At 44.0% G+C, this 22,433-nt stretch overlaps 1 protein-coding gene across 2 annotated transcripts; it reads right to left on the bottom strand.

Moving 5' to 3' along the window:
- Positions 1–371: 371 nt before the first annotated feature.
- LOC113881738 (40S ribosomal protein S4, X isoform-like) lies at positions 372–16,197 on the bottom strand. Of its 2 annotated transcripts, none has more exons than XM_027524808.1 (2): positions 15,972–16,197; positions 372–1,264 (listed from the first exon to the last, which is right to left on the bottom strand). In XM_027524808.1, exon 2 carries the CDS (start codon positions 1,260–1,262, stop codon positions 471–473), a length of 792 nt encoding a protein of 263 aa, XP_027380609.1. In that variant the 5' UTR covers positions 1,263–1,264; positions 15,972–16,197; the 3' UTR covers positions 372–470. The 2 variants fall into 2 exon arrangements, with proteins under 2 accessions (XP_027380609.1, XP_027380608.1); XM_027524807.1 differs by having other exon boundaries at positions 372–1,269; positions 15,972–16,195.
- Positions 16,198–22,433: the final 6,236 nt, after the last annotated feature.

Below are 22,433 nucleotides of genomic sequence, written 5' to 3' on the forward strand. Positions count from 1 at the left end.
TCTGAGATCAGCTCCCAAGGACAGCACCTGTGTCTTATACATATTTGTCTCTCAACACACAGCAAGTGTCTGTCATCCAGTAGCCTTCAATATATTACAGATAATGTATGAGTGGCCAGAAAGGAAAACAGCTTTATCCCTGAAGCTGGTCCTAACTCTGTTATAGGGACAACAGAAGATGGAGAAAGTAACTAAGGCTAGACACTGGGTTAAATCACATGCTGGTGCTGCTAACCTACAGAGTACAATCTGGCCTTATCACAATTAAAAATGCATTTACTTTTTGACCCAGCAATTCCACTTCTAGGAGCTTACTCCACAGACAGAGGCTCACACATGTGAAATGACACACACAGTGTTAGTCACAGTAGTATTGTTGGCAGCAGACTGGAAACAACTTTATTTTTTTATGTGCTATTATCTTTAACTAAGTACAAAGACTTTTCCAATCATGTTACATAAAGATCATTTTACCCACTGCTCTGTTTGGCTGCCAGCCTCTTGTCTCTCTCCTCAGCAATGGTAAGGCGAATACCCTTTCCACGGGGAAGAGAGATCCATGGCTTGTTGCCTTTGCCAATAACGAAAATGTTGGAAAGCCGGGTGGCAAAGCTGTTGCCATTGGCATCTTTCACATGAACTACATCAAAAGAACCTGGATGTCTCTCCCGGTTGGTAATCACGCCAATTCTTCCCAGGTTAGCACCACCAGTCACCATGCACAGGTTACCAGTGTCGAACTTGATGAAATCAGTAATCTTGCCGGTCTCCAGATCAATCTGAATGGTGTCATTCACCTTGATGAGGGGATCAGGGTAACGGATGGTGCGAGCATCATGGGTTACCAGATGAGGGATTCCTTTTGTTCCCACGAAGATCTTTCTCACTTTGCACAACTTATACTTGGCCTCCTCAGGTGTAATACGATGAACAGCAAAGCGACCCTTGGTGTCATAGATCAAACGAAAATTCTCTCCAATCTTATCAATGCTGATGACATCCATAAAACCAGCAGGGTAGGTTACATCGGTGCGGACTTTGCCATCGATCTTAATGAAACGCTGCATGCAAATCTTCTTCACTTCATCTCCTGTTAGGGCATACTTAAGTCGGTTTCTTAGGAAAATGATTAGAGGGAGACATTCCCTCAGCTTGTGGGGACCAGTAGATGGACGAGGGGCAAACACGCCGGTCAGCTTATCCAGCATCCAGTGCTTTGGAGCTGCTACACGCTTCAGGTGCTTCTTGGGACCCCGAGCCATAGCTGCACTGCGCACAAAAAGAGGAAAATAACCTGAATATTCACTGATGGGGGCCAATTTCTAAAAAACATTTTTTTAAAAACTGAGGTATAGATGATATACAATATTATGTAAGTTTCAGGTGTACAACACGGTAGCTCACAATTTTTAAAGGTTATATTCCATCTATAGTTATAAAATATTGGTTATATTCTGTTTTACTATACATACCTGTAGCGTATTTACATTATAAATAGTAGTTTGCACTTATACCCCTATCTTGCCTCTCCCCTCATGGGACCTAGTTTGATACATTATGCTACCCTACATAAAGTGGAATCCTATGTGGTATATAAAAAAAATGAGGAAGCTCTGTTTGAATATAAACAGGAAAAACTCTAAGATATACTGTTGAGTTTTAGAAAGTGAGTGTGCATAGTTCATTATTTTTTATGTAAAAAATGGAAAGATGGGGAAAGAATATATTTAAGTATAATGTATTTTACATATGCACATAAGGGTGCTTCAGGAGGAGGGGCCACAACGAACAGGTAACAGTGGTGCTGTGGGAGGAAAAATAGGCAAATGAAAAATAAGTGGGGAAAAAAACCTTTCCACAGTATCCTAATTTTCTTAATACTGTACTATATAAATGTGTTACATATTAAAAAGACAAAAATGAAGTTTATGGAGCAACATGTGGAAATGAGATTAAGATAGGTGGGGAAAAAAGAAAAAACTGTATTCAGTAGGATCACAACTATGTAAAAAAAAATGCATGTTAGGGTTTCCGGGGTGATCTACTGGTTACAGATTCACCTGCCAATGCAAGGGACATGGGTTCGATCCCTGGTCCAGAAGATCCCACAAGCCGTGGAGCAGCTAGGCCCATGTGCCACAACTACTGAGCCCCTAAGCTGCAACGACTGCAAGCCCACGCACCTAGAGCCTGTGCTCTGCAATAAGAGAAGCCACCACCACGAGAGGCCCGAGTACTGCGGTGAAGAACAGCCCCTGTTCGCTGCAACTAGAGAAAGTCCACATACAGCAATGAAGACCAAGAACAGCCAAAAACAAACAAGCAAAAACAAATAAATCTTTTTTAAAAATGCATGTTAAAATTTCCATATGTAGAATGGACATTCTGGGTAATTTTTATTTCCTTTTTATTTGCTAATTTTTTCCATAAATTTCTGTAAATAAACATATTTATTAGAAAAAAATTAGTAACAAAAACAACATATATACTAACAGAATGGAATATTCAGTATAGCTGCAATTATGAAAAAAAGGCATTGAAAGAAACTGGAGGAAGGGATTTCCCTGGTGATCCAGGGGTTAAGACTGCTTTGCCAATGCAGGCTGTGGGGACTGGATCCCTGGTTGGGGAACTAAGATCCCACATGCCATGTAGTGCAGTTGAAATGTATTTTTTTTTTACAGTGTCTCTTTCTGGGACTTCCCTGATGGCCCAGTGACTAAGATTCCACACTCTCAATGCAGGGGGCCTGGGTTCAATCCCTGGTTAGGGAACTAGATCCAAACACAGCAACTAAGAGTCCAAATAATGCAACCAAAGATACTGCAGGCTGCAATTAAGACCAAGTGCAGCCAAATAAATACATGAATAAATCTTAAAAAAAAGAAAGTGGGCAAAATGTTAACAGTGGTTTTCTCTGGGTGTGAGATATTAGGTAATGTTTAAAATATTACAGTATTTTGTATTACTTTCATGATGGATGGATGGAAGGAAGGTAGAAAGGAAGGAAAGCTAGGCAAAGAGAATTATTCAGAATAACGGTTGTGTTGGGGTAGTAAGGTTATAGATCATTTTTGTTGCTTTGTTCAGCTTTCCAAACATTCCATTATTGGTTTTATTTTATTAGCGGGAATAAAACTCTCACTGCAGCAGAGTGGGATTCTACTCCCCGAAGTCCTGCTCATTTGCACTGAAGACTGCTACTGGTGACACATTGCTGAGGAAAAAGGGCGAAACATCAGAGACCTTAAGTCCTTGAACTGACTTAGCTGGCAAACATTTATGAAGCCCTGACTGCTAGGTTTGCTGCTGGAGAGTAAAGTATTCTAGGAAAGTATGTATGCTTCATGCAGAGATGGAAGGAGAATTCTTAAGGAGGTCTGAGCAGAAAAGCCTTGTAAGATCAGGCCTTGTAGGCAGTGATCAACTTTGTCAATGGACAAAATTAGGCCTGTGCAAGCAGGGAGTGTAAGATTCATCCATCAAAACACCTCCACTCCAGGACTCAGAGCCCCACTCTCTCCTTGCTGGCTGAAGCATGCATGGTCTCTCCTGTAGCTCTCCCACCTTTATACCAAACCCTGGGGCTGATTATCAAAGCTGTGGTTATTAGCTATGATTATTAGTCAAAACTATGGTTTTTCCAGTAGTCATGTATGGATGTCAGTTGTACTATAAAGAAAGCTGAGCACCAAAGAATTGATGGTTTTGAACTGTGGTGCTGGAGAAGACTCTTGAGAGTCCCTTGGACTGCCAGGAGGTCCAACCAGTCCATTCTAAAGGAAATGTGTCCTGAATATTCACTGGAAGGACTGATGCTGAAGCTGAAGCTCCAATCCTTTGGCCACTTGATGCAAAGAACTGACTCATTTGAAAAGACCCTGATGCTGGGAAAGATTGAAGGTGGGAGAAGGGGCCGACAGAGGATGAGATGGTTGGATGGCATCACCGACTCAAGGGACATGAGTTTGAATAAACCCCCGGAGTTGGTGATGGACAGGGAGGCCTGGTGTGCTGCAGTCCATGGGGTTGCAAAGAGTTGGACACGCCTGAGCGACTGAACTGAAGGGTTCAATTCTCACTGGTCCTCACTTGTCTTGCCATGATGAGCACATGTTCACTCATGATCTCGGAGGAAGGACACTGTTTAGTACTACAAAGCAAACAGCTCAAGAAAGGTTTTGGTCATCCTAACTCAGAGACCTGGGTTCTGATTCTGCTATTAAGCACCTATGAGACCTTGGACAAGTAACTCCACCTTTATGAGCCTCAGTCTTATCTGTAAAATGGGGAAATCTCAGTAATAATGAACAATATTTGCCCTGAGCACCTCCCAGTTTTGGTGAGGATCAGGTGATACGGTGTACATAAAAGGCACTTCAGGACTTCCCTGCTGGGCCAGTGCTCAAGAACCCACCTGCCAGTGCGGGTGACACAGGTTTGATCCCTGGTCTGGGAAGGTCCCACATGTTGCAGGGCAACTAAGCCCATGCGCCACAACGACTGAGCCCATGTGCCCTAGAGCCCATGATCAGCAACGAGAAGCCATCACAATGAGAAGTCCCTGAACTGTAATGAAGACCTAGTGCAGCCAAAAATAAATAATTTAAAAAAAATCACTTTAAATGTATATATGATATCCAGCTGATTGATACACAACATGTACTATATCAAATACAATGGAATACTATTTAATCTTTATGCTAAGTGAAAGAAGCCAGAGGCCACATATCATATGCTTCCACTTACATGAAATATCCAGAACAGGCAAATCCACAAAGACAGAAGGCAGATTAGTGGCTGCTGGTAGCTGGGGGTCAGGAACAAACGGACAGTGACTACTTAATAGGTACAAGGTTTCTTTTGAGGTGAGGAAACTCAGGAACTAGAGAGTGGTGTTGGTTGCACAATATTGTTGAGTGTACTACATGCCATTGAGTTGCATACTTTAAATGGTTAAATGATTTTATATGTTCTTTACTACAATTTTAAAAACAGTGTAAATAATGGTTCAAATCTGAATTTATTTTTATTATTTCTACAATAACCAAAGGCATTAGATGTTCAAAATTTCAGAGTTCTTCATCTGTACTAGGGAAGAGCAAGAAGTGACCAGAAAAAAGATGGAAATCCCTCTCAGAAAGAGGACAGAGCCCCAGGGACATGAACCCCTGGCCCAGAAGCGTGACCACTGGAGAAAACCAGAATGCCAAGGCCAGGGAAGCACACTGACCTGTTCTAACCATCTGTGTGGACCCACCCTTTAATTGGTTGGCTACGTGATTCCTCCAGGAAGATTTAATTCCCAGCCTCTTGCTCCCGAACTGTTTCCCAGCAAGACCAGAAGAGCATGTTCTGGTTCTTGCCCTGAAGGCAAAGGGCAACTTCTCAGACCTAAAGTGGCCCTAACCTGGTTTACACAAGCTGGAATCAAGATTGCCAGGAGAAATATCAATAACCTCAGATATGCAGATGACACCACCCTTATGGCAAAAAGTGAAGAGGAACTCAAAAGCCTCTTGATGAAAGTGAAAGTAGAGAGTGAAAAAGTTGGCTTAAAGCTAAACATTCAGAAAACGAAGATCATGACATCTGATCCCATCACTTCATGGGAAATAGATGGGGAAACAGTGGAAACAGTGTCAGACTTTATTTTTCTGGGCTCCAAAATCACTGCAGATGGTGACTGCAGCCATGAAATTAAAAGACACTTACTCCTTGGAAGGAAAGTTATGACCAACCTAGATAGCATATTCAAAAGCAGAGACATTACTTTGCCAACAAAGGTCCGTCTAGTCAAGGCTATGGTTTTTCCTGTGGTCATGTATGGATGTGAGAGTTGGACTGTGAAGAAGGCTAAGTGCCGAAGAATTGATGCTTTTGAACTGTGGTGTTGGAGAACTCTTGAGAGTCCCCTGGACTGCAAGGAGATCCAACCAGTCCATTGTGAAGGAGATCAGCCCTGGGATTTCTTTGGAAGGAATGATGCTAAAGCTGAAACTCCAGTACTTTGGCCACCTGATGCGAAGAGTTGACTCATTGGAAAAGACTCTGATGCTGGGAGGGATTGGGGGCAGGGGAGGAGAAGGGGACGACAGAGGATGAGATGGCTGGATGGCATCACCGATTCAATGGACGTGAGTTTGAGTGAACTCCGGGAGTTGGTGATGGACAGGGAGGCCTGGCATGCTGCGATTCATGGGGTCGCAAAGAGTCGGACACGACTGAGCGACTGATCTGATCTGAACCTGGTTTAGCCCCAGGGTGACCTCAGACCCATAAAAGCTGGGTTTCAAAGCTGAAGAGACTCTAAGATGAAGACTTTTTGATAACGATGGTGTGATGTTTTGATGACAATGTTGTGACATCACTGAGAGCAGCAATTCATTCACAGGACACTCAGAACACTCAGATGTACAAAGACATTGTTTTTCTTCCCCTCATTTGTCTCATGAGTCCACATCTCATGGAGCGGGAACTAAGAAGGAAGGGGACAACTTGTCCATTAGGCATCTTGGTCTCCCTCCATATCAACTGCACTTAACAGATAAATATTCAGTTACCTCATTAAAATGACCACTTCTCCCTTCTCCTCCCCCCATGTACTTTGGGGAAGGGTCAGTTCTCAGTCTTGTAATCTATCCTCTCTGCCAAGGTTTCCTAAACCTCTTGGACAAGTGTAACTGGGCACTGGCTTAAATAAACATCCCTTCAGAGGCTCCTACCTTTGGAGATTCCTAGCCATCAATTTGGTAAGTGACCCAGGAATCTGAGTCTTGTTCTCTCTCTCGAGAAATTACAGAAATACTGCTCTGTGCCATATACTAAGTTCTCTGTAGCCTGGATTAAGTAACCTCCTTAATGATCAAGTCCTCCAGGCTGACATAAAGGAGTGGGAGCTTAAAACATTTATAAAATCATTTCTTTCTCCCCATAACCTGGCTTTCAAGATCACTGTCTTACAAGGAGGTCCCCACCATCATAAAAAAAGGGAAACTTGTTAATTGAAGGAGTGCAATGACTTTTTTGTACAAATTTGTATCTGTTCCTCTTTTGACACTCCAGAAATCTATTGAGTCTGGCCTGAGGAGTCCCAGGGGTCAACATGATTAAGAGAGCTATGCTTTCAAAAATATATTTTAAAATTCCCATCACTAACAACAATATCTAACATTCATCAAGAACTTACTATGTACAAGGTGGTGTGCTGCACGCTCTCATGGTTTATCTTCATGGTTTATCTTCTTTGATCTTCAGAACAATCTTATACTGTAACTATCCCCAGTTTACAGATAAGCAAACTGGTGTATAGAGGTTAAACAACTTACTCAGGGTCACACTGCTAATAGTGGAAGACAGGATTTGAACTAATGTTTCAGAGAAGGCAATGGCACCCCACTCCAGTATTCTTGCCTGGCAAATCCTATGGATGGAGGAGCCTGGTGGGCTGCAGTCCATGGGGTCGCGAAGAGTTGGACACGACTAAGTGAGTTCACTTTCACTTTGGGTAATTCTGAGGGTTCTTTTTAATCACTAAGATACTCCTTTCCTACTTGAGTTTGAGGCCTCTTCGAAACTGGTCCAATCATCCTATTTTACATGTGTGGAGATCCAGGATAAGAGAGGGAAAGTGACTTGCCCAAGGACACAGTGCTAGGCAGCAGCAAGGCTGGGAATGGACCTCAGACCTGGAACTCCTGACCCAGAGCTGCTCCCCTCAGGCTCCATGCCTCTGTTCTGGTATTCGATGAGCAACACACATAGTTCAGTAATTGCCATTGTAGTGTTGAACCACCTGAGGAGAGCGAGAGTCTTCAGGGAACTGAGATCTGCCTGATAGTTTAATAATTTCTCTATACTCTTAAAATGAGAGGGGCCTATCCAAGAGCTTCAATGCTATTTCGCTGTGCATTTTCTATTCACTGATTTCTAAAGTGCACATCTATTGGTTATGTCTCCAAACCATCTATAGTCTTTCTGTTCTTTAGATTTCCAGAAATCTGGTGATTTTTAGAAAAGGTGTACTCGGTGGCCCTATCAGGGTAGCTCTGGACCCATAAAGGCTTGTTTTACCTTTGCAAGGTGTGAAGCCCTGAGGCAGGGAGCTCCTTTGAGGCTGTGAGTAACTGGAGTGAGAAAACCTTTGACCTCTAGCCACAGGATCTTTGTCCCAGCACACTTCACAACCTGGAAGGGGGAGCTCTGACTTCCAAGTGGAGGAAGAAAGGGAGTTCACACTTACTGAGTGGCTGTGGCACGAGTTAGGTAATTCCCACCCTTGCCCAGCAAGGTGATGCTATTCTTCCCATTTTACAGATGAAAGAAATCAAGGCTCAAAGATGGTAATTTGCCTGAGTTCTCACAGCCTTTATATTAGTTGACCTAGAACTTGAACTGTGTCTATTATACTCTGGGGTCTCTATGTAGGACACCATGGACCCATCTAGGGTGAAATGACACCTGCAGATGTTATCAGGGCCTGCAGGTCTCACCATTTGCTGCCAGACATAATTATTCTTCATCCTCTCTCTTCTTGATCCTCCTCTGAGCTGCCAGTTCCTGATTATGTGCTATTCTCATCTGGTCATGTTTATCCCATCTCAGACTTCATTTTCTGGCCAGGTTAACAGCCTTAATGAGGAGCTGCTCTAGAGAGGTCAGTCACTACATGCCCACCCACTCTTTCTGGGGGACTCCTTACCTCAAAACTGCAGCTGTCTTCCCTGAGATGGACACCTGACCAAAGTTAGTTCAGGTGTAATTAGCCCAGACGCTTGTCCTTTGTGGGACCTTACTTAGCAAAGAGGAACTGTTTTAATCAGATGTTTTTTCAAGAAATGGAAACTGGGCACTGAATCAGTAACAGCACTTGAATTATAAAGATTGAGATTAGAAAGGGGACTACAAAGTGGGGAAAGGTTATGATGAACCACTTCTGAAATGAGAATATATAATGAGAAAAGAATATAATATAGTACATGTGCAGAGTGGTAGAAGTTACAAACATACATATGTCTGTATATATAAAATCTATATTTGTTTATATATTATGTATACGTATCTGTTACATATGTAAAAACAGCTGCAGTTTCCATGCTGTATAGCAGTTTCTGTTCTTGGGTTCCTATAAGCCCCTGTGTCCCTTCATTAAATTCCCCTTTCCTCAAGTAAATTGAATGGGTTCTTTTTTTCCTTCCTTGAAACCAAAGAAGTTTTATTTAGAGCAGGAACAAACTTAAAATAATTTACAAGGTTTAACTTCCTTAAAATTGGCAAAGGACACCTCTGGGTTAAGAGTTCCCAGGTGGCTCCAACCAAGCCACATGGAACAACTTTTAAGCTGTGAGTAAAAAGTAGTCACACTGTTTTCCAGTTATATATTGCTGTGAATGATACCATCCCAAACTTAGAGCTTAAAACCATCACTCTTTGGCTTATTAAATTCATAATTTGGATTATTTGCAGGATCGGTGGGGACAGCTTGTTTCTGCTCCACCTGGTCTCAACTAGGGTGGCTTGAAGGCTAGGGCTGGACTCACCGGAAAGGTCATTCGCTCACTCACTCATTTATCCATAAGGCTGGAGATTAGTGCTGGCTGCTGAATGGAGTCTCAGCTGGGATTCTATCAGACACCTACATGGGGCCTTTCCCTGAGGTTTCTCCCCGTCCTCGTGGCATAGTGATTAGGTTCCAAGAGCAGCATTCCGAGAGGTGGTAGCTATATCATCTTTTTATAACCTTGGAAGTTACATAGCACCATGGACACACTGAGATTCAAGAGGGGAAAGCCTACATTACACAGTAAGAAGAACGTGCTAGATGTACTGTACCATGGTGCTCATTTTCAGAAAATAAAATGTCAGATATAGCTAATGAGCTATATATATTAGGAGGATGGAGAAAGCCTGTGACCCATATTCAGACAAATGCACATTAAATCAACAACAGATTAAGAGTTTGAATAAAACTGCTGCTGCAGTGAGACAGGATTATAAGCAGAAAGAAGTATAAAATACAGCATGTGGAAACATTTAATATTGGTGCAAACAGCTTAGAAGACCTCAGCAACCCCTAGAGTCTCACTACCTAAAAAGCACACGAATGCTGAACTCACCAGTTAAGAAGGGAGGGGGATGGGGAGATATACTTTAGAATGATTTATATCAGAAATCATTAAAATGTTTTGGTTTTTAAGTGGATAACTTCAGTAACAGATTAACTTTCTTCTGGGATGTCAGATAAATATCACTACAGTATCCTATAATTATTTTATGCTTTATCTTTCAATAAGAGCAATCTACCTTATAATTCTCTTGGAATACTCCATTATCTCCTAGCCTTTACTGCTGTGCAAGATAAGTCTGCTGTTACTCTACAGTTCCTTTTTAGGTCATCTGCTTCACTTTCCTGGTTGCATTTAGGATAGGATTTTTTGTCTTTGGCGTACTGTATTTGCTTTTACATTTATGTTTACCTGTGGAATTACAAAAATTCTGCTCAGTTAAATATTGTTCTCCAATCTGATGATACATGCTGCATAATAAAGAATTTATCTGGTCTTTGTCCTAGGTTCTGGGAAGGGAGCTTCTGAACCCTTCCTGATTTTCCTGAGAGATAGGATGTCTCTGTTAACCATGGTGGGGCTCTCAGATCACACCTGAATTTATGTTAATGAGTGACTCAGGATGGGGGTTGGTTACATCAGAAAGACCAATAATGTGATTAAAGGATTGGGGATTTGAGTCATGTGATATTAGCCCAACTTCTCCAGGAAGAGGAGGGTGGCTGGAGACTGAATTCAGTCAATCATGCACATATAATGAAATCCCAATAAAACTCTGGACACTCAAAGTCTGGTTGAGTCTTCTGGATGAATAGATCAGTGTCCTGTGAAGGTGACACATCCAGATTCCTCAAGGAGGGGGCTTGGAAGGCTCATGTTTAGGACTCTCCCAGACCTCCTCCTATATATCTCTTTATTTGGCTGATTTTGACTTGAATCCTTTGTAACAAAACTAATGTATCCTTTGTGACAAACCATAAAGCCTAGTACTTTCCCAAGTTACCTGAAAAGGTCATGGGAACTCCTGAATTAGTAGGTCAGAAGCAAGCAGGGCCTGGGAACCCTTGAACCTGCAGCTGGTGTAGGTGGAACAGGGCAGTCTTATTAGGGACTGTACCCTTAACCTATGGAGGCTGCACTAACTCTGGGTTACTGACAGAATTGCACCACAGTATTATACACAGATTTCTTCACTCTGGAGAAATTTCAGTGTGAGACAAACATGCTCAGTAAGTACTACACAGGATTATTGAAAAACCTGTAATGATTCCCTATTACCTTTTGTTTCAAGTGGAGAAAACTGTGGTCCTTCTTTCTGACATCAAAGACATGCCACTAACTACAGGAGAATAAAATGTCATACCTTTGATACCAAAATAAAACAGTCTAAAATAGAGGCAGTGTGGTAGATGGCATTACTATTCCTTTAGTGTCAATTATTGGTGCTCTGTCCACATTTCCTCAAATCTCTTTTCAGGTTCTGTTCCCTTTCCTGACTTCTGTGTGACTTGTTTCTAAGAGCCATGCACCTGTGATTCTTTTTGAAGGACTGGTCCAGGGCTACTGGAACTGCTTCATCCATATTCAGAAAGCAAAAGTGCCCTTAGAGCAGTCCTTAACCGATGACTCACAGCTGTGGAAATATGAAAGTCCAGCTCTCCTGCTTTGAGTTGGGATAAACTCTGAGGTATAATTTATACCCAGAACCCCCTTTGGATAAGGCTCAGCCCAGGACTTGGCCTGAAATTATACCCTTACTTAGCTTTGCCTCCTTCCCTGTCCTGCTCCTCCACTCCTTTTCTGGATTCTCCTAGGAACACTTCCTTAATAGAGCACTCTAATCCTTGACTCAGGGTCTGCTTTGGGAACCTAACCTAAAACAGTTCCCAGTTATTCACTACCCAGAAGGTTGCCATGTGACTTGCAGTGCCTAGGGAGAGGGGGATTCTATTTCCCAGCCCTTCTGAGTCAAGCTTGGCCACGTGATATGCTCTGACCAATGGAATGTGACAAGAAGTATGCCACATATTACTTGAATCTTAAGAATCACTGCATGGTGCTAGAATTGTTTTTTTTCTCTGGGGCCAAGATAGGAGCTGCTCCTTCAGCCTTGGTTCCAGAATAAGATGTGTGAAGCAGAATCACATCTGATAGGCAACATGTAAAAATGTGAGCAAGAATAAACCATCTTTATTGTAAAACACTGAAATTTGGAGGTTATTACTGCAGCATAACAACGTATATAATACAAACAGTGTAGTTAAAAGCATGTTTTCTTGAGTTAAGATAACTTGACGTCAAAGCCAAACTCTGCCACTTACTATCTGTATAACCTCAGCCAAGTTACTCAGCCTCTCTAAGCCTCAGTTTCTCCATCTGTAAAATAGGGATAGCAATGATATCTATGGCATAAGGTTGCTGTGGGGATCAAATGAGTTAACACATATAAAGTACTTCAATAGTGCTGATAAATGCTTAACACTAACTAAAGTGAATTATTAATTATGAACTGTGACAGCACATCCCCAAGTTTTCAGTGTTTTCTCCCACAACCACTGAAATTGTTGGTTGCCTCCCCAAGCATCCATTCTACTCTTTCCTCAGTCTCAGTTTCTGTTTGGGGATCTATGTGGTTCTGAACTGATTTCACTTGGCCTGAGATAAATCTAACAACCAACAGAGTTCTGCTAAACACATGGACATCACCAGATGGTCAACACCGAAATCAGATTGATTATATTCTTTGCAGCCAAAGATGGAGAAGCTCTATACAGTCAACAAAAACAAGACCGGGAGCTGACCGTGGCTCAGCTTATTGCCAAATTCCTCCTTATTGCCAAATTCAGACTTAAATTGAAGAAAGTAGGGAAAACCACTAGACCACTAGACCATTCAGGTATGACCTAAATCAAATCCCTTATGATTATGCAGTGGAAGTGAGAAATAGATTTAAGGGCCTAGATCTGATAGAAGACTGCCTGATGAACTATGGACTGAGGTTCGTGACATTGTACAGGAGACAGGGATCAAGACCATCCCCATGGAAAAGAAATGCAAAAAAGCAAAATGGCTCTCTGGGGAGCCCTTACAAATAGCTGCGAAAAGGAGAGAAGAGAAAAGCAAAGGAGAAAAGAAAAGATAGAAGCATCTGAATGCAGAGTTCCAAAGAATAGCAAGGAGAGATAAGAAAGCCTTCCTCAGCGATCAATGCAAAGAAATAGAGGAAAACAACAGAATGGGAAAGACTAGAAATCTCTTCAGGAAAATTAGAGATACCAAGGAAACATTTCATGCAAAGATGGGCTCAAAAAAGGACAGAAATGGTATGGACCTAACAGAAGCAGAAGATATTAAGAAGAGGTGGCAAGAATACACAGGATAACTGTACAAAAAAGAGCTTCACGACTCAGATAATCACGATGGTGTGATCACTCACCTAGAGCCAGATATCCTGGAATGTGAAGTCAAGTGGGCCTTAGAAAGCATCACTATGAACAAAGCTAGTGGAGGTGATGGAATTCCAGTTGAGCTATTTCAAATCCTGAAAGATGATGCTGTGAAAGCACTGCACTCAATATGCCAGCAAATTTGGAAAACTCATCAGTGGCCACAGGACTGGAAAAGGTCAGTTTTCATTCTCATCCCAAAGAAAGGCAATGCCAAAGAATGCTCACACTACCACACAATTGCACTCATCTCACACGCCAGTAAAGTAATGCTCAAAATTCTCCAAGCCAGGCTTCAGCAATACGTGAACCGTGAACTTCCAGATGTTCAAGCTGGTTTTAGAAAAGGAAGAGGAACCAGAGACCAAATTGCCAACATCTGCTGGATCATGGAAAAAGCAAGAGAGTTCCAGAAAAACATCTATTTCTGCTTTACTGACTATGCCAAAACCTTTAACTGTGTGGATCACAATAAACTGTGGAAAATTCTGAAAGAGATGGGAATACTAGACCACCTGATCTGCCTCTTGAGAAATTTGTATGCAGGTCAGAAAGCAACAGTTAGAGCTGGACATGGAACAACAGACTGGTTCCAAATAGGAAAAGGAGTACGTCAAGGCTGTATATTGTCACCCTGCTTATTTAACTTCTATGCAGAGTACATCATGAGAAACGCTGGGCTGGAAGAAGCACAAGCTGGAATCAAGATTGCCAGGAGAAATATCAATAACCTCAGATATGCAGATGACACCACCCTTATGGCAGAAAGTGAAGAGGAAAAAGCCTCTTGATGAAAGTGCAAGTGGAGAGTGAAAAAGTTGGCTTAAAACTCAACATTCAGAAAACGAAGATCATGGCATCTAGTCCTGTCATTTCATGAGAAATAGATGGGGAAACTGGAAAGTGTCAGACTTTATTTTTTTGGGCTCCAAAATCACTGCAGATGGTGACTGCAGCCATGAAATTAAAAGACACTTACTCCTTGGAAGGAAAGTTATGACCAACCTAGATAGCATATTCAAAAGCAGAGACATTACTTTGCCAACAAAGGTCCGTCTAGTCAAGGCTATGGTTTTTCCTGTGGTCATGTATGGATGTGAGAGTTGGGACTGTGAAGAAAGCTGAGCGCCGAAGAATTGATGCTTTTGAACTGTGGTGCTGAAGAAGACTCTTGAGAGTCCCTTGGACTGCAAGGAGATCCAACCAGTCCATTCTGAAGGAGATCAGCCCTGGGATTTCTTTGGAAGGAATGATGCTAAAGCTGAAACTCCAGTACTTCGGCCACCTGATGCGAAGAGTTGACTCACTGGAAAAGACTCTGATGCTGGGAGGGATTGGGGGCAGGAGGAGAAGGGGACGACAGAGGATGAGATGGCTGGATGGCATCACTGACTCAATGGACGTGAGTCTGAGTGAACTCCAGGAGTTGGCGATAGACAGGGAGGCCTGGCGTGCTGCGATTCATGGGGTCGCAAAGAGTTGGGCACGACTGAGCAACTGAACTGAACTGAAACTGGATCCCAGGAGGGCAAGGAGGGAAGCCAATTTCCATGGTGTAAATATTCCCTCCATGGCCAATTTCAAGCTACCAATGGTTTAACAACTCTCTCGCAAAATCCTTGAATATTTAACAATCACCTGGAGAGCCAGCTCCAGCACACCATATGCCACCCCTCTATCCATAATACGTTAAGTATAAGCTCCTACAATCAGTGAAAATCTCAGGGTTTCTGAAACACAAAATATAAAAGCTTTCCAAGAATTTCTTGGTGGTCCAGTGGTTAGGATACCCTGCTTCCACTGCAGGCAGTGTGGGTTCGATCCCTGGTCTGGGAACTAAGATCCTGCACGACACACCCCTCCCCCCAGCCGCCCCAAAAGCTTTCTAAAATACATTAGGTTGAACATATGAAACTGCCAACATTTAACTAGTTTTGATCTACATAAAAGGTAATTTCATATGTTCAGCCTAACAGATCAAATACACAGGAAAATATAGCAGAAGAAAGAGAAGGAATAAAGGATGAGGAGGAAGACGCCACCGGAAGCACATCTGAAGAATGACCACGTGGAACTTAAAAACTGATGTTAATCCTTCACTCCACAACGGGTATTAAATATAACTTTGGACAATTACCTTCTTCATTATTTAATTGGACACCCTCTGGGAAGTATCATATTATACCATACGAACTTATCGAATACCTCAATTCTTCAAACTTCGTTTTCATTGCACTAACCGATGATTCCCTCCCTTTCCAGCAAGAGCGAGAAATTCAGAAAGGTCTGAGGAGGGATTTCTGCTATCTTTCGACAGGTTTCGGGAGAAAGGCACGCTATTCCGGGAGTTTCATTATCCCGTGGCCCTTTTTCTCGTCATAAATTCTCTCGCGGCAAGTTTGGGAGTTAGGGGCCTGAGCCGGGATGGCTCCTTCCCTTCTTGGAGCTTGAGGTAACTCACCTGTGCGGTGGGGATTAGAAGATCCCTCAGAGGCTGGCCGTGACGATTAAAGGAGAAAACACACGTGCGGGGTATGGCGCTCGGTAGGACCCGGCGAGTTGGACGATATAAACTCCACGCGGCTTTCAAAGCGAAGCCCCCAGCAGGCGAGGGACGAGACTGCTCCGGTAACGGCGCGCGCAACCGCCTCCGCCGCTTCCCCGTGGCCTGCGCGGTGGGCGTGGCCCCGCTTCCCAGAATGCCCCGCAGGCGGGTCCGGAAGTGCGGGCCCGGAAGTGCGAGTCCGGCCCGGGCTAGGTCTTGCAATGGGACCCCCATCCTCCTTCTCACTGCGGAAGTGGCCGCCGTGCCCTTGGCTTCCTGCCACCGCCTAACGCCCACCCCACACAAGCAACATCTACAGTGGACACTGCACAGCCGCCACTGATACACCTCCGCACACAACACCCTCTGGCTTCTGTCCACACAGGAATCACACCGCCATACGTGGAAGAGAGCGCGGCTTCTCGGAGCATGCGCAGAGCACCATGCAATTCATCTACACAGGAACTGCATGTCTGAACCCCTACACCGGGTGCAGACCTGCCAGGGTACACCCAGCCTTCATTCTGCTTGCCAAAGACTTGTATGCATCCCGTGGAACACTAAGCACAGCACGCACGACACACACACAGTGCACCACCTCCACATGTGAAGACTGCAAACACTGTTTTGAGTCGTTCTCAACCCCACGTGGAGTTCAATTTCACACACACACACACACACACACACACACACACACACATACCCCACAATCCAAATAACACGCATACCTTGCACACTACACCAGACACAAAATATACACTTAAACCCTGGCTGAAAAAAAAAACCAAACGCATTTGTCACACACGTGCTAATATTACCCACACCATGTTAAATACGACATACTATAGAAGCCCTGCGCATAATTCATGCATCTTACAGACACGCACACATCCCATGATTACACACTCAGCATCATTTACTCAACACACAAAACGCCAAGGTACCAACAGATCCACGCTACATGTTTGTGCATAATCACACGTGAATCAAACGTGAATAATCACACGTATCCACACCTCAGCAGGCTGGACAGGTATACACCCCACCCCAGACGTGCCCAACCCCCGGTCCACCTGTGGTGCCCAGCCGTCTCCCTGTGCTTGGGATTGGTCTGATTTTAACACGGAAAGTCCTAAGTCCCAGGAAATGCCTCGAATGGGGGTGGGGTGTGGGGGGAGGGAGGAGCGGGGAATCCGTGATAGTAGTCACCCCACACACTGTTCAAATGAATCAGGCTTGGACCTTCAATTAGTACCAGTGATAAAATCAGGCTGCTTCGGGGTCAAAGAGATAAGGGGCCAAAGTGGCCCAGATCTAAGAGGCTCGGGAGTGGTTCCTGTTTGCAGCCACTACTGTCCCTCGTCTACAAAAGGAATGCAGCTAAGGAGGAAATATCCTAAAAACAAAGTTGCTATCAGAACCTTCCAAAAAAAGGAAAGAGGCAGAGAGTCCTAAGCACACCTAACTTGGGGGTTTTACCCTTGGCAAAACACTTTACTGAGCTTACCTCTTTTGATCCTTACACAAAACTGTGAGGTAGGTAAGGTAGGTGCTATTGTGCCAAGATGCCAAAAAGCACAGGCACCTGTTGCGGTCACATGGCACAGGTCAGGCAGAGCAAGTTTGAAAGAAGTCCTGTCCTCCTGGGCATCCCACTCAGGCTTCCCGCTCCTGCCAGCTGTCTGCACAGTCCCCCCGCTCCCCGCACCCACCCCCCCCAATCCTGAGACACAGCGGCTAGAATCAAGAAGCCACCTGTCTTGAGCCACCACTTTCAAAAGTCTTTCATTCCATCCTATTAGGGCAAAGTGCCCAGGCCGCCCCACCCTCAGGGTGGATTAGGCCTCCACCTCCCTGTTGGGGTTTAAAGTACATCAAAAGAGATCCTTGCCTCAAACTATCTTTCACAGTCCCGGTCTGGTGGCTGGAAATCACACACCAGGAGAGACCCTCCCCCCCACCCCTTTTTAGGTAAAGGCATTGTATCTTGATGACTCCTGCTCACAATGCCTGCGAGGGACTCCCACGCTGCAGCCTCTAGCATCTTCGCTGGCATCGTCTCCTGTGTCACTCAGTACATTGCAACAGACATTGCCTAATGCCTGCTTGTTGATGGAACTGGATGTCTCTAGCAAGTTCTGTGGGAATGGGGCACAGGGTAGCAAAAGTTTGATCGTGGCTGAGGGAGGGTATGAGAAGGGTGACGGTGACTTGGAGAGGAGAAAACAGGAAAACAGAGGTAAGGGGTGTTGAATGGGGACACACCCTTGGCAGGAACTGAGTAAGAGACCCTGAGTCTAAGAAGAAAGGCAAAGGGATTTCTAGAGATGCCAGGAAGTAGGAGAGGGTCGAGTGTATAAGGTGGGCATATGTAGGGGATAGAGAGGTTGGTGGAGAGGACTGTTTACGAGGAGCCCCCTGGGGAAGGGGCTGTTTGTGGGTGACATTCTGGTTCATTGCTGGCAGTGCCCTGAACAAGTCACTTGAGCATTCACAAATGATTGCTCTGTGGAAGCTGCAGAAGAAAATGTAAAGACGTGGGAAAATGATTGTGATGTATTGATAAGTGAGAAAAAAAGGAGGTTACAAAACAGGGCATAGAGTGGGATCCCTATTTTGTAACACTGGCTGGAAAGACACCAAAATGTGAACTGTGGTTGTCTCTGTTGCATGAGGATGACTTGCATTTCTTCTTGGAGCCTTTCTGTATTTTTCAGATTTTCTACAATAGACTTGAAATACGACTTTTGTATATTCAGGAAAGGTTATTTTACAGAAAAACTCATTGACTATTTGTTGAGTGCTTATTAGATTCCACAGTGTTGCACCACACTTGATGCAGAGAAATGTAAGCCATGGCCACTGCTCTCAGATTACCCTTAAATCCAGTCATGGCACAAGGGTACAGTTCAGGGCACAAGAATGTGGTCCCTGGAGCCTGACTGCCTGGGTTCACGTCCCTCTTATGCAGCTTCCCCGCTGTGTGACCTGGGCAAACAGCTTGACCTTTCTGTGTTTTGGTTGCCTCATCTGTAAAATGGGGCTAGTAGTAGTACCTGTAAGGATTAATTGAGCTGATACATGTGATCACTTAGAAGAGCAGCTGACACAGGATAATCAGGACCTAAGTGTTAACTGTTATTGTTATTAGTGGTTAAGAGCTTTCCCTCTGGAGCCAGCCTGTCTGGATTCAAATCCTTGTTCTGTCCCTGTCTGTCTTGAGCAAATGAGTTAATCCCTGTCTCTACTTCAGTTTCCCAATCTTTAAAATGGGAATCAAAAGAGTGGTGTCTCATTAATAGAGTTGTTACGAAAACTTACCAAGTGACTATGGACAAAGTCCTGAGAATAACATGTGGCACATAGAAAGTGCTCAGTAAGTGTGAGCCTCTGTAATACTAATTATTACTATTACTATTATTATCATATTATTACTATTGGGGGAGGCAGGGATTGGGGCACCATCCGTTAGAGTACCCTGTGTAGAGCCAGCATGGGGAGGGGTCCAGGGTGCATGAGACAAGCTGCTCTGGGTGCAGCAGGATGGCCCTATCCATTCTCTCTTGCCTCTCCCACATTCTCCTCCAGCCCAGGTCATTCTGGTCCTTTACGATTTAAACTGTGGCCCCAGGTGCCACTCCTTGCCCATACGCCACCTCCTCCCTGATCCTTGTTTAGCCACACGGAGCGTGGGTTTATGGTAAGCTAATGCAGGCAGATTTCCACGACTTTTATTTGCATGGGAAGGGCCCTGGCAGTACTATATTTATAGCTGTGACTGTTTTTTTTTATTATTATAAAAGACTTCTATCATTGCATAAACTTAAGCCCCACCTGAACCCTCCCTTGGTTTTAGGAAGGGGGTTCCTCATTCAGACTTTCAAGTTCCCATCTGCTGAAAGCTGGCCCCTTTCTTTAACTGGGTCTGGTCACAGAGACTCACTTGGGTAGCATTTTCACCCATGTAAGCCTGTTTTCCTTTATTATTGGTGCACAGTATTTTATGTCCCCTCTTGCAGCCATAACCTCTACACATCATCATTTGGGCTGGTAATATCATGAATGAATGAATGAATGTAGTCTTGTACTGTTTTAGTCTCAAGAAAAATGGCTCCGTCCTGGGGTGAAGCAAAGCCCTTGGCAGACAGGAGAAGTTGGAAGACCTTTTGAATCTTTGTGGAACAAGAAGCCTCTGAGATCCCACGGTGGTTGGCAGTTTAGAAACAGGATGACAGGTCTAGTTGGGAAATGTTTTAAATTTGGAGACTTAACCAGGGTGAAATTGATGAATGGTCACAGGTCAGGGAGAAAGGAGCCCTAATGTACCTGAATTCTTTATTGAGAGCTTGTGTTCTTACATTTAGGCTTTATTAATACTGCTGTGCTGACCAATTTTATTAAAAAATTTGGGTTTTTATTTAAAAACAAGTGAAATTGACCAGAGAGGAAGCCTGCTTGTCTCGATGTTTGGCAGGAACTCCCAGTGTCTCTCTGGCCTTCTGGATTATAAATATATATATTATAACATATTATATACATATGTATATATTTGATTGATTGATGGCCTCACGGGGTCTTTGCTGCTATGCGTGGCCCATCTCCAGTTGCAGAGTGTGGGGGCTACTCTCTGCTGTCATGCGTGGTCTTCTCACTGCTGTGGTTTCTCTTGTTGCGGAGCATGGGCTCTAGGCGTGTGGCCTTTAGTAGTCGCAGCTCGTGGGCTCTAGAATACAGACTCAGCAGTTGTGGTGAACGGGCTGTTTTCCTGAGGCATGTGGGATCTTCCAGGACCAGGGATGGAACCCATGTTCACAGCATTGGCAGGCTATTCTTTACTGCTAAGCCACCAGGGAAGCCCCTTCTGGACTATATTTGAGGGGACTTTTTCAGGTGGTGCTCAGAACTCCCAATTTATCCCACACAAGACACTTCATACTCTCTGGGGTTGTTTTATGTACCCCAGCTTTATCTCTTCTGTGACTGTGAGCATATAGAAAGAGAGAGAGAATGAGCAATTGGTTCTGTTTCTTTGGAGAACCCTAAGACAGTAGGTCTGAATATAAGTTGTTTTCTTGCTTGGAAAACCATTCTTAATGTGAATGACTTTCCATGACGCATGTGGTTGGACAGGTACAAGAGATCTGGGAGACCTCAGCAGGTTTTGGTGTCTCTCTCTCAACTTCTGAGCAGGCTTGGGCTTAACCCCGCAGTCACAAATCAGCAGTAGGAATGAAGATCTGACTCCTCCTCTGCCCCCAACCCCCTCCATGTAGTTAGCTACACCTAAAACTATGTGTGTTTATGACAGCCAAAGACTGGGCAGAAACAGCTTAAATGTTCCTCCATGCGATGGAGTATTATACAGCAGTACAAAGGAACAGGAGGTATTTTCTGCACTGGTGTGGGACAGCACTAAGATAAACACCAAAAAAAAAAAAAGCAGTGAGTCCAACACTGTGTTTCCATTCTGGTGGATGAAAAGAATATATGCATATTTGCTGACAGGTTCACAACCCCTCATCCACAATTTCAAAATTCAAAAAACTCAGAAAACCAAGGGTTTTTTCCTTCAGTTCAGTTCAATTCAGTTCAGTCTGCTCAGTTGTGTCCGACTCTTTGCGACCCCATGAATCACAGCACACCAGGCCTCCCTGTCCATCACCAACTCCCGGAGTTCACTCAAACTCACGTCCATTGAGTTGGTGATGCCATCCAGCCATCTCATCCTCTGTTGTCCCCTTCTCCTCCCCTGCCCCCAATCCCTCCCAGCATCAGAGTCTTTTCCAATGAGTCAACCCTTTGCATGAGGTGGCCAAAGTACTGGAGTTTCCGCTTTAGCATTATTCCTTCCAAAGAACACCCAGGGCTGATCTCCTTCAGAATGGACTGGTTGGATCTACTTGCAGTCCAAGGGACTCTTAAGAGTCTTCTCCAACACCACAGTTCAAAAGCATCAATTCTTCGGCGCTTAGCTTTCTTCACAGTCCAATTGTCACATCCATACATGACCACAGGAAAAACCATAGCCTTGACTAGACGGACCTTTGTTGGCAAAGTAATGTCTCTGCTTTTGAATATGCCATCTAGGTTGGTCATAACTTTCCTTCCAAGGAGTAAGCGTCTTTTAATTTCATGGCTGCAATTTTTCCTTCAGTTTGTGGCAAATGTATTGGTAGCAAAACCAGAGCTGAAAGAATGTGAGCCATTTGTAGCTGTTATTTATCCAGGTTAGTGTGAATATGTTATACCTCAGACCTAAGGTAACCAACCCATCATCATGCTTGCCTGTGACTGAGGGATTCCTTGGACGTGGAACTTACAGTGTTAAAACTGGGACAAAGGATCATCCTATACAGAGCCTAGACAGACCCTCAAATG

This window comes from Bos indicus x Bos taurus, chromosome 23, assembly GCF_003369695.1.
Source record: "Bos indicus x Bos taurus breed Angus x Brahman F1 hybrid chromosome 23, Bos_hybrid_MaternalHap_v2.0, whole genome shotgun sequence".
Taxonomy (NCBI): domain Eukaryota; kingdom Metazoa; phylum Chordata; class Mammalia; order Artiodactyla; family Bovidae; genus Bos; species Bos indicus x Bos taurus.